Source organism: Xiphophorus couchianus, chromosome 15 (assembly GCF_001444195.1).
Source record: "Xiphophorus couchianus chromosome 15, X_couchianus-1.0, whole genome shotgun sequence".
In the NCBI taxonomy this organism is placed as follows: domain Eukaryota; kingdom Metazoa; phylum Chordata; class Actinopteri; order Cyprinodontiformes; family Poeciliidae; genus Xiphophorus; species Xiphophorus couchianus.
The window spans coordinates 9,495,420-9,508,746 of record NC_040242.1 but is presented as its reverse complement, the minus strand read 5'-3'; the positions used below and the strand labels follow the sequence as shown (position 1 = coordinate 9,508,746).

Sequence of the window (13,327 nt, the reverse complement as noted above, 5' to 3'; positions counted from 1 at the left end):
TTACTTCAAAATTGAATTAATAAGATACCAGAACAGAAGACATATTTGGCATTCAACAGGTAAAGCTCACAAGGGAAACAAATTTTAACTGCTGGAACTTAAAACATAATATCGAAATAAAACATATCAGTTAGAATGCCATGGGCTGACAGATGGCAAAGGAATGGAGAGTACTCTGAATTTAAGTGGGCTGCAGGCAGAGAACCCCTTCAACATCTCCCAGTTGAATGTCAGGTTAAAATGTTCCTCAGATCCGTTTCAGACTGAGGGGATGGATCTGAGGGTCAAATGGTCATTCCCTCGTTTAGTGTGAATCAGAATGAAATGATCATCATTCAGGTTGAACCGAGCCTGGAGACTGAGTTTCAATGTGTCTGTAGTTGGAGTTTGTTTGAAGATTAAACAGATTCAATCAAGAAATATGTCCTTATATGGTGGAAAATTATCATGTTTTATCATAATGATGAGGAAGAGGAGGATTTTGTCATCCTTTTTGCCATTATCATTTTCAGGACTTCCTGAAGCTTTGTGTGGAAAAAGCCTCGTTGTTGAAGTTTAGAGAGTGATGTCATCTAAGGGTTAATCTGATCTCCTTACCGCTCTCCTCATCTCTGACTGCGATTTCCTAAAGTAAGAGAGACCTATGAAGTGAAGTTTTGAAGTCTGATCACCTGTTTGAAAATCCTTCACTTTGTTTTCATCAGCATTGCATGTTTCTGTGGCTGTAATCAATCTCAAGAAATAATGTTTTAGCGCGAACTCCAGAGAGACTGTTTCCCTGTCATTACACATAACCTTTTCTTTGACCTGTTGTTATACTAACGCAAAGTCCTACTTGGACTGAACTCATCCAGCCTGCACTGGACACAACTTGTTGCCTCCTCCTACTTCCTAAAAGTAACACAGGCTGATCCTAATGGCTCCTGATCTGGAAAAAGAACAAATGTGGAACAAAGAACGTCAAACCCGCTCTCCTTTTACCCTTAGATTAGTTAGTGATCAAATTAAGAGATCTTTTCTTTTAAAGCTTCACAAAAGTCTGATAAAGTCATCTTTTGACTTCATCAAAAGATAAAGTCAAAAGATGTGTCTGGATATGCATTTGACGTTAATCAGCTGAATAGCAATATATTGCTGAATGTTTATGTAATTGAGCTTATTACTAATTAAATGTGTAACTATATATTTTGCAAAACAGATGTAAAAATACACAACATTTAAATGTGTATATGTACACCATTTTGGCAAAACATTATGACTTATACTTCCATTGGAAAAAGAAATTTTTTAAAATAAATCATAAAAACTCCAAAGTTTATACTACATGCATGTCAATGATGAGTGCACTGAAACTACAAGGTGCCATTTTAGAAAAATAAACAAAGGACAAGAACACACCAGTGGAGCCTCACCAAGCTTTATTTACATGCGCACCATTTCTTATACAAACTAGATTACAATTTAAAAAAAGGGGGATACACAGGTAAAATAGCCACTAACATTGAGTTGAGAAGAAGCAATATTAATAAAGGGCAAAATTCAGAGGTGTGTGTGAAAACAAGAAGCTGTCCTGGGCTTCTTACTAAGAGACAATGATGAATATATTTGATGACGTGTTTGATGTTCCAGAGGTCGTTAAGGTATCTAGTGGTAATATTGTGCCATATTAGTTTTATTCCAGCAGATGATGTGACATTATTATGAACACTGCACTTGAATGAATCAAACAACTGTGTGATATTTTTTTTACAGCTCCACTGTAAAAAAATATCAGGAACACCTTGTTCTGGATTGAGAGTTGCAGTTAATCTGGGATCAATAACCTATCTTTACACAAGAAAGGATTAGAGCGTTCCCGAGATCTACCTTGTCAGTGTCAATCTGTGCAGATGAATTTTGAATCATTAGCCGGCGATCTACTTTCTCCCTGCAAAGACAAATGGTAGTGTTACATTAAAGATGGAATACTTTTAATGTACTAAAAGTATTCCATCTTTTAGTACATTAAAGCTCTAAAGAGCTGATAAGTGTGAGCACAAGGCAGGATGTTAAGAAATATCCAGGGAGGCTCATCCTGGACATGCATGTAAGAGTATATGCATGTACAGTGGCTGTCAGAAGTGGTGTGATACATCAGAGTTTTGTGATATAAATAAACTGGGCCTTTAAAAATCATGTAACTTATTTCCATATATATAATGTCCCATGTTTCCTGTGCAATTCAAATGAAAAATTACTATTGAAGACAGGAGACCAGAGAGATTTTATAGACATTTTCCAATACACATTAGATAAATGTTGTGGAATCAAGTTTTAGCAAAATATTTGTTTATGTCACTGGGTTATTGTAGTTTCTAATCTGAATGAATATCACATTATATGTGGAAAAGGTTTAGAAATGATTTATCATGGTGTAATGTTTTACATCACAAAAACTTGCCAGTCTAACAGGGGAGTGTACACTTTAAGAGAGCAACCTTAGCTATAAACATATTAAATTATAAGATGATGCAAGGGTTCCTAGGTAAGTCTTAATTTTTATGCCACAGAAAGTGTGTTTGGGTGCAAAAACATAGGATTCAACGGCGGATTATGATTCTTAAAGGGACGGAACATCTGGAAGGGTCAAGCTAAACCATGCACTAAAACCTCAGATTGCACAGCCGCTCTTTTAGCCAACCATGCACACCGACACGTCTGCTTCAAAATGATATACACAAATCTGTACACTATTATACACAGCAAGGAATACACTTCATGTCACTACCCCGAAACAGGAAAGGGGTATCACGGTTTCCAGATGCTACAACAATGGCGCTTCCGACCATTTAAAGAAAGAAAAAGAAAAAGGTTCAACAGTTAAATCGCTGGTAACAGTGTTCCCACTTATCCGGCGCGTAACGTTGTTCCATGTTTCTTCAACTACAGAGGTATCACAAAAACCCAAGGATCAAGTACTAAAATGAGTATATAAGGACAAAACAGCGAGTATTATATGCATTTGTCACACAACCCATGATGCATAAAGACGTACATGCATACAGTCCAACAGTGCTGTATGCACCACGAGATATTACACATCCTTGTGAGAATAATCCAACTGAAATCGACACGGTAAATAAACGCACACACGAAATTGACACGTAAGTCGGGAGATACAAGAAATCACCTGCAGGAGCACCAGGCGTGTCCATAAGGAGGTGTGTGTGTGTGTGTGTGTGTGTGTGTGTCTATGAGTTCAACAGGAGGAGGAAAAACTGCAAAGAACAAACAAAAAGTAAGGATAAAATAACAAGACATGCGTGACTTAATAATCCTGACATTTATCCTCCCTTCTACGCTTCATCTCAACGACCAAAAGTTCACAGGTTACAAGTTCACAAGCACAGAGTATTAGGTTTTATTATCAAGAAATTTTAAAAGTAATACCATTACAATGTGACTGGAAAGCCTCCCTTTCCCCCCTGAGTGATTGTGTGTATGCATAACCAGCCCTGCAATCTGCTTGATGAGAAGAGCTTTAACACAGATCCCTGCTTATAGATTTTTCTGTATATGTAAAATATATATGTGTGTGAGTGTGTGTGTGCACGTGCGATTTGGCTGCCAGCATACCCTACTGTTTGTTTCAAGTGAATTTGGCAATATACAGAAATAGCTTATTGTCTTTTTTACTCAAGAACCAAGTGGTTTCTAGAGGAATGAGTCTAAAAAAAAAAAAAAAATCTTTCTGTGATTTTCGTTCTGGCTGCGCTACATGTGGCTGCAGCTCTGGGATCCCGCCAGTCGAGGATAAAGTAGAACCAATCAAAAAGCAGGTAAAACAACAGGTGCATTTTCCTTTCCGGACAGGATTCAACACTGTTCATATAGCACCTATAGTGGTGTGGAAATGTTCACAACTTTTGGCTACATCTTGGGGTGCAATAAACTAGCCCAACAGAGCTCCCCAGAAGCTTTTACAACAACTTTTCTCCTTCTTTATGTACACTTTGGTGTACACAGGATGAAACATATGATGCAAGTTTTAGCTGATTATTATGCTAAAGTTATTTAAATTCAAGCAAAAACAGTAAGTGCATGGCAAAAACTTTAAGGAATTTCAACTTCGAAGGTTTCTGAGGTCTTCGCAAAGTGTCAGTTTGTCTGTGTGAGTGCCTTCAAAAAGTGTGTGCACAACCACTCAGCAAGTCCCTCCAATTCTCTTCATTTCACCAACACACCAACTGTGTTTTTTTTATACAGACATGATCGATCCAGAAACATCTTTGATAAAACAGAATAACACCAAAAAAACAAACAAACAGTGAACAGATAAAATAACTAAGAATAAATGGATTTTTTTAAACGTGAAACATCCCACGTCCTGTCTTGACTTTTATTTTTTTGTCTTTAGTGGGAACAACTGCACCGTGATCTCTTCTGTCTTCACCTAACCTTTAGTCCTTTAATTCCACCTGAAGATAATTCTGAAAAGCAGTGTCTGCTGACTGGGCGTCAAAGAAAAATTGCATAACTTCATGTTTTTTAGTAAGCTTGTTGTGATTGTGTTTTTTTACAACGCTTTTTTCTTTCACAGGAGGATTTGTGGGCTGATGTGCAGCATCTTTAAAGTCAGTCAGGTGGTTCATGCTTCACCAGTGTGGGAGCGAAGGTAAAGCTCGTGAGAGGAAGTCTGCTTCTGTAAACACAGGGTTTGTATTTTACATTGTGCTGATGGCTGGTTTGGCAAAAAGGGGAGGTTCTGTCTGATCTCCTCTTGCACCATGTAAGTCAGACCTGCAGAGATAAAGATAAAGTCATTATGCCTTCAATATTGTTGCATAAAGTCACGTATTTCAATTAGAAAAAGACCAGTCAGCTAAATTTCAAAATAAAATGTGCATCTGCAAGCTAGTGCTTTTAAAACTGCCACACGGTTCTGATGCCGTTCTTAGCTGTCGGATAATTTTGAAAAATTTTACCGTTAATGCTGAAGTTCATTCATTCAATTACTTTTCTTCCTCAACTTTACAATATAATTTTGCAACCTGGAAAGATTTTATGTTCAATAACCCAACAGAGTCTGGATTAACAATTTCTCCAGGACAGCCTGATCTTTCAAAACATGTCAGACTTAAGAATACAACAACAGAAGAGTATTAGAATCAGGAATTAATATAAAATAGGACCCTGATCAAATACTGGATAAGAACATACTTATAAATCACATTTCCACTGCAGATACGATACTGGGTTATAGATTTAGAAAATTATGCTCAATATGGTATGGACATTTTTGACCTTAAAAATGAAATCTATTTTTACCTACTTGAACCACTCACTCTAGCGATGAGCATCCATTAAAACATCTTTAAAACTCCAGATTGAGAATGAATACCATTGACTGAAGGTTAGATACAGACTACTGATGATCACTTTAAAAAGACCGACTTCAAAAACTCTGAATTTTCCCTTTAATCTCGGGTTGTGGGAGCAAAGTGCAGGAACAGAATTTGAAACCTCCTGTTATGTTACGTGTCAAATTGACCCGTTTTGAAGTTTTGTTTTTTTTAAATAGCTGGAAGTATTTGTTTTTGCATGAAACCTTTTCTATTTGTCTTAATAGGTACACTCTACATATAAATTGAAAATTTATTCATTTTACACATTTGCAACCCCCTGTATCTACTTTTTACATAGATACTATTCGGGTCAATTTGACCCAGCAGTCAAGTTGAAGGTTAAAAAAGATTTTAAAAAATGTCCAATTCTACATGTTTCCTTGCAGCTATGAACCATATTTCACCACACACAGACACACCCCACCACACACACCCCTGCACACCCCAACACACCCCTACACACACAAGCCCATGTAACTCACTACTCTCTTTACTTCACTAGGAAACTGTGAGAAAGCAGGTGTTCCTACAACTTTTGATGGGAACATTTTCTGTTCCTGTGGATAAACTCCACCCACTCTGAGTGGACACTTGGCAGAAGTGGAGGGAAAACATAAATACTCTCTGCATGACTCATTTGTCTTGATTTTAATCACCAGGTCAATTTGACCCGGAACAGTATATGTGTCTCAAGTTCAATTATAAAGATCACCCATTGAAAAAAAATAAAAAATCAAAATGTAATATAAGAAAAATTACAAAAGTTCAATTTCAAGAAAATTATTGTTTTTTGTTTGTAGGTTGCCCTGCGACAGACTGGCGACCTGTCCAGGGTGTACCCCGCCTCTCGCCCGGAACGTAGCTGGAGATAGGCACCAGCAACCCTCCCGACCCCATTAGGGACAAGGGTGAACAGAAAATGGATGGATGGATGGATGTTTGTAGGTTTTTTCCAGTGGACATAAAAAATTTAAATTCCATTTTTATGTCCAAATGAGTAAATGAGTAGATTGTTGTTATTGATCCTTTATTTGTGAGAAATAAAAACATATCATTGCACAAATATTGATTGAAATGGTTAGTATTGGAGTTAATAATCAGATACAAAAATGTTTTGGAGGAATTTTTTGGTTATTGACACTTTTGAATGATTAAACACTCCCTGGGTCAAATTGACCCACGAGCATTATAGCTGTACCTCAGAAACGAACATAACAGGAGAGTTAAAGGGAAGCATTTTGGTTTTGGGTCACAAAAAATGTCACCCAGCTGCAAAAAACCCCTGCTTCAAACTTGATGAAGCACCTGTTTGCAATGCTCCTCTTCACAACACTTGTGGTGAGCCACAATCGAAGCTGAAAATTATGGTGGAGCAGAAGCTCTAAAACTGTAAAAGCTAGCTTTCTTGTTTGCTAAAGGTGACTTTCCACAGAAACATTACTAAGTTGTTGACACAACACAGGTACAGCATCAAATTATTACAGAATTAGAAATATATTCAAATTATTTTACATGCAAAGCCCTCTGACAAATAAAAAAAGGGTTACTTTCCCCAATGACATGTTAGATTACTTTCTGAAGGCTGGCCTGTTGTGATTTTGTATGAGAATTAATAGGTCAGAGCAGTTCACTCTACATGGATTTAAACTTAAAAACACAGAAAGTGTGCTTTATACTTCAGCTATATCTTTTTTTATATAAGCAAACATGGTTTATTTCCATACAAACCAAACCTCAGACAGACTCACCTTCTCTTCTTCTGTCTCAACCAGGCACCCAGCTGTGCTTGGTGCTTGTGAAGTTGCTGACTCCATTCATGTTGGCCAGTGACTCAAAATTAAAATCCAGACCATCAGCATCCATCAGATCATTCCTAATGATGGACTCCATGTCACAATCCAAGCTGCCACTGTTGAACATGTCCAGGTCCAGGTCTGTTGGGAAGCGGTCCTGACACCCGCTGCTGCTGCTTGCTGTACCATTTAGAAAGATGGAGGTGTCAATTTGCATGGAGGATGTTCCATTTCCACCAATTGGTGACAGTAGAAGTTGCTGTTTGACATTAGCCAAAGTGTTTGCCTCGTTGGCAAGGTTCAGATCTCCGTTCAAAGACCTCATGGTACTCTGGTTGTGGTTGTTAGTTTGGCTACTCTGGAGTCCACCGGTGGTCCCAAAAGTCATAACAGGATCATTACGGACCATAACATTTCGACGAGAGTTCTGGGAAATGATGGCAACAGCACTGGCCTGTGACATTAAGGGGTCAGACTGGGTCATCATGACATCACTATGATTGTGGCTGTCAGAGTTAAGAAGATCTTGTAGTGTATGGCTGCCAAAGTGAGACATGCCAGTTGTGGAAAATGAAGTTTGCTTATTCTCCTGGATGGTTTGCATGGGAGATGGACGTAGGGAGGAGCTTGCTGTGTAAGGGCTAAAGATGGAGTTACTGTAGCTATTACCTCCTCCATTAGAGGAGTTGTTAGAGGATGGAGATGAAGTGGAAGAAGGTGACCCTATCCCGTTGGGTTTGGACCCAAAACTAAACCCTGAGGAACCATTCTGCATGGCTTGGCTGCAGGTGGTTGGTACAAGCTTGATGTTATCCAGAAAATCATCCATCAGATCTTGTGTGATTCCATCATTTAGAGTCATTGTATTTGCCAGATCTGCCAGACGAGGCAGCTCAGTGGGCACAGCCTTCCCATTGGTGTTTCCTGGAGACAACGCCCTGCCAGGACTGGAGTAGATCATCGGTGAGAGAGGAGGCTCATCGTCAGGCACCTCGTCTAGCTCAGGATTCGCTAAAATTGGCGAGAGGCGGCCGCTGAGCGTGCTGGCATTAGAGTTTGTTCGGGAGCGGAAGTCTGTCCAAGCATCCAGCTCCTCGCTGCTGCGTGACGTCGGGCTTCCCGGCCACTTAGAGGGACCTGTAGGACTGTCTCCACCGCCTTCCCCAGCTGCAGCAGCCACAGCCTGCAGGGCCGCCTTCTTCTTAGCAGCAGCACGGCCACGAGCAGACTTGGTGTACTTGTTGCTGTTATCCATGGAGACGGCCCGGCGCCGTGGAGCCTTGCCTCCTTTTCCTCCCTCTGGGTTGATCATCCACCACGAACTCTTTCCTGTCCCTTCATTCTGGACACGGATGAAACGACTGTGGAGAGATAGGTTGTGCCGGATGGAGTTCTGGAACAAAAACAAACAAAGAGATTTTAATAAGAAAAGTGAGGCAACCTTTCATAAAACAAATAGTCAAACTTTAACCATCATTATTAGAATTGGCACAAGATATCATGATGTTAAGACACCATGCTATTTCAAAATAATATCTCCTTGAAAAGTGTTATTTAGTCACTTGACAAAATAAAAATAAGCTATTATGAGTTTTGGATTGAAGGTGGGTGTTTTAGACTTGACCCCTGAACATATATTTGAGACTCTTATTTTGAGGTTTAAAAGGAAGTAGTTCTTGGATTGCTGCCTTGTTGTGTTGAAAGAATTGAGAAATAAGGACTTCTTGTCTGGCCGTGTCTCCAATACCTAAATTATTTCTGGCAACATTTTCAATACTATGTATAAAAAGGAAATGTTGACAGAGTGACAGAGAGGGAAACAAGCTAGGTGCTGACGATGCAACAGATGCTTTGGAAATCTTCGTCTAAAATTAAAGTGCTATTTTGCAGTGTTGTAATGATTCAGATGGCATTTGATGATCTCTAGGGCAAAGTCTAAAATAAACAGATGAAACCTGAAGTGAATAATTTGACCTTAAATTAAGATTCTTCAAACACGGTGTGACATTTTGAAATCTTTATTGGTGTTAGAACCTTCTTAGAATAAGAGATGTGTGCAATATACAAACCTGCACTAGACTTTGCTATTCTTTATTGATTCTTTATTTCACTAATCAATAATTTGTTAAATTATTATTTTGTGTTTGCGAACATATTGATAAAATCTTGTCTCATCTTGTGACCTGGATGTATGTTTACACGCCTCTTCACAGTATTGATTGTTTTTCTCCAGTCTTTGCCCACATAACTTTTAATGAATAGCTCACATTACATTTAAGAACAGAGATCCATAACCCATCCCCCAACACCTCCAAACACACACACACGCACACCCCTGCGCACCCCCACATGCACACACACTCCCTCAGCATGACTAAACATACAAGCAAACCCAAAAGCTTATTGTTTCAGATGCTCGTCAAATACACACAAGCTCACATTAATGTGGAGTGATTCACTGTGCTGCTGGCCGCATTGTTCCTGCTGTAGCATTGTACTGTTGCTATAGCAGAAAAGAGAGACTATAATTGATCGTCTCTTGGATTATGAATGACACATACAAAGAGCTTCTGTTTGTGAGATCATGGAAGTTTGGGTGTGAATTTCAGCTGGTGTGTGCTCAGAAACTATGATTTCTTGTGAAAGCCCAAAAGCCTCATTGTGAAGGATTTGGTGCACATGACAGACCTTGTTAATGATCAACAGTTTCATTCATAAGGTACAGATATATGGATACATAAAATGCTTCTACTGTTGACAACGTTTACACACAGTGTTCAGCTGGACATTTGTTCATACTTGACATTGACATTATTGTAAATGACCATCTTTGTTTCTGCGGGAAAGTTGCCATCAGCCTTTCTGACAGTGTTGCTTTTAGCACTTCTCCAACATGTGTTAAGTTCTGATCAGTTTGTACAAACACATTAAACAGACTATTGAAAAATAATTAAAACTATTGGCATAACTGTTTACCAACTTCATAACATATGTTTGATTCTTTGCTTTATCTTTCAAGTGGTATTTTCTGTTAGCGTTTCCATTTGTGCACAGGACTTCCTGCACTTTTCTGATGTCCAAATTTGAGAGATTTCCTACTTTTACTTAGAAATACTGATAAGACTAAAGGCTCTATTCTATCTCCATGCTAATCCAAACCTGAGAATACTTCAATCAAAATCCAGACTTTTCCAAACTTTGTAAGAACCTTGTGTGAAACAAATTTACATCACAAGTAGCGTTCAGTAGTTTTAGGTTCAAAGCAAATTAAAGGCTATAACAATGTTTAGGTCCAGTCAGGCAATTATTTAGTGTTTGACATTCTAGCTACATTTGATTTGATCTAATACACTCAAGCACAGGTCCATCTGGACTGCCCTTCCCTCACATGCAAACTCCCACACAAACACTAGCAGCCATCTGGTTTCTGAGAAGAAACCAATACATAGCGTGCAAGACAGTAAAATTATGAAACAGAAACTGTGACTGCATAGCCATAAACTCCAACTTCCAGGTCCGTAAATGTTTGTAGATGTGTTTTTACACGCTTTTCCTAAATATCACAACCAACTCTGAGCCTCTTTGAATTCCTTTCCTTGAACCCCATCTCCTTTCTTTCCATTCCCTCTCCCTCTTCCTCACTTTCTGTTGTTTCACAAACACATAGCTCTTATAGGCCCAGAGGGATTCTGGGGCTATGCTGTATCCTCCCATATAAACAACTCAACCACCATCCACAACATGCAAGCCAGTTTTTTTTTCCACTTTGGTTTTCTTCTTATGTATATTTTTATTCCTGAACACAGAGCAGATTTCTGGGCTCAAACCAGCACAAGCCTGAGCTGTTTTCAAAGTTTTTGTGGGAATACCAACGTTGTTTTCCATAAAGCAATCCCAACTTTCTAGGCAAGCATTTATGAACGATGGTCTGGGCTGTTATTCCGGTCAAAAGCAGTTTATTCAGAGTGCAAAGGGTTTAGGTTACATTTCTGAATGCTACGCTGGCAGACGAACCTGAACTTTTGACTCTTTGCAAAGTAGATGTGTCCAGTGTTTCGGAACTAATGCTCCTTATTCACACAGGACATCTCGGTGAACAGCGTTGTGTATTGTCAAATCATTAAACTTGTGTACGAAATCATGAATGGCTTATGTGGATGAATGCACGTTTCCCAAGTGTGTGGGTGTCTATTTTGTGCAATGAGGTAAGCGAAGAAGGAAATACCAGTGGGACTCGTGTTTGTCCTCTGAACGCATCTCCAGAGGAGTGACGCAAAGCTGCTTCATTACCAAGCTTTTTAAAACACACATTTAATTGACACACATTGTGACTAAATGTTTCCAGCCACCAGAAAGATCTAAACAGATATTTTAAGAGGAAAAAAGAGGAATAAATGCAACAATGTTTCAAGCTTTTACCTGCCAATCTCTTCATTCTGCATCCCTTTATTCCTTCTCACTGCCTCTTTCCAACAAAGGTGCTGATCTTATGTTTCTCTTTGTGACCACATATTTCATTGAAATGTCAAATAGAATGTTTCAGGGCAGAGTGTGATGGAGTGAGTGGCAATAAAAAACAACAACCAACATGAACAGTGACAGTATAAAACTGGAGATCTGGTGCCAAGTGAGAGAAAGGGTGACTAATTGAAAGAGGAGGTGAGAAGATGATAAATGCAAGATAAAGAGGTGGAAATATCAGCAATGAGTACAGTAACACTGAAAGCTGCATATTCTCCTACATACTCATATTGCAAAAACCTTATGCTCATTATCTCTGATATACGACTCAAAAATACACATCACATATTTAGTGAATTTGTTTTGTCTTTCAATGAACACAAATGTTTGTTTTGCTTTTTCTTTCTGAATAAAACTCTGAATGGTGATTGGTGTGCTCATGGTACATCACAGTGAACAGGGTACAGTATTTTTATTACTCTAGCTCCTCCTGGGTATTCCCAAAGCCCATTAATAAAAAACAGCACACTGAGACAGCAGCTCTGATTCATAGCTCCTACTGAGCAACCACAGGAGCTAAATAACACACAAACACAATTTACAGCCAAAACTTACTGGAACAGGTTTAGGAAAGCACAGAGAAAACAATGAAATAATGTTTTACTAGCATAAAATATCCCCTATCCATGCCTTTACTGCAATGTGCAAATGTTTTCATCATAGCAATCCTTTTAGCAACCTAGTCGGCACTGACTGCTGGAGGGATGTTTGTACTGTAGTAATCAGCTGTTAATTGTTTTCTTTATTCTATATCAGGGTTTTTTTTTCCCCATGTTATTTTTTACTTATGAATATTACATAACATTTTTAAAAGCTGGGAGTCCTGATAGAGCTGAACTTGCTTTGTGAGATAGCAATGTGTGTCTGTATGTGTGTCCACCAGCTGCAGGCTAAGCTCAGGGGAACAGAGGACTTTTTGTCAGTCAGCAACATGTGGGAACAATTAATCACTGTCAGCAACCACGCAAGGAATCCATTTCCCTCCCTTTTTCTGTGACCTCTGATTTTTATTAGGGTGTGTAATGAACTCATATCTCAGATTATGTAAATCTCTCTTTGGATGTTTTCAATAAACCATTTCAAATGAATTATAAGACCTCCTGGAGAATTAAGCCCATGTCTAAAGAAAGCTTGTGCTGTAAATGTAATGAACCTCCTAAAGGTAGTTCTCAAGCTGCATTCTCTGATTGGTCCAGATGATTCTTAGTGCTCTTTCTAATTGGTTGTATCCATCCCAGCTCAAGCAGTGGTGATTGGTGGAGTGAAATTGGCTGATGTAGCCAGGCAGTACAGAAAAGGGCGGGTGTCCGTGGTGTTGCGTGTGTATTTCATCACCCAGCTACAGCACATATCTGAACTCACATATATGAACTAGGCCACTTTACAAGGTTCCATGTTCTCTTTGTAAAACGCGCACTTCTCTTTACCTGATGCTCCAAAGTTACTGCTGGAAACTGATGAAAAATACATGTATTCATTCATTTATATTCCAAGAAAGTGCTGCTAGCTCTTTCTTGGAATTTTAATCAGCGTGATATCGCCTAAAACAGGACCAGGTGAAAGGTTAAAGTGCTCTAATCTTGCAGAACCAATCTTTTACATTACACCTTAACCTCTTTTAATTCTGTT

General features: G+C 38.9%; 1 protein-coding gene across 2 annotated transcripts in view; it reads right to left on the bottom strand.

Moving 5' to 3' along the window:
* Positions 1–1,401: 1,401 nt before the first annotated feature.
* foxo3b (forkhead box O3b) overlaps positions 1,402–13,327 on the bottom strand; it is a 42,299-nt gene continuing 30,373 nt past the window's right edge. For both annotated transcript variants that reach the window (XM_028039726.1, XM_028039725.1), the window contains exons 3-4: positions 7,133–8,570; positions 1,402–4,779 (exon numbers count right to left, since the gene is read on the bottom strand). In XM_028039726.1, the coding sequence (XP_027895527.1) occupies positions 7,149–8,570 (1,422 nt within the window). In that variant the 3' untranslated portion in view covers positions 1,402–4,779; positions 7,133–7,148. The remainder of the gene's footprint in view (positions 4,780–7,132; positions 8,571–13,327) is intronic.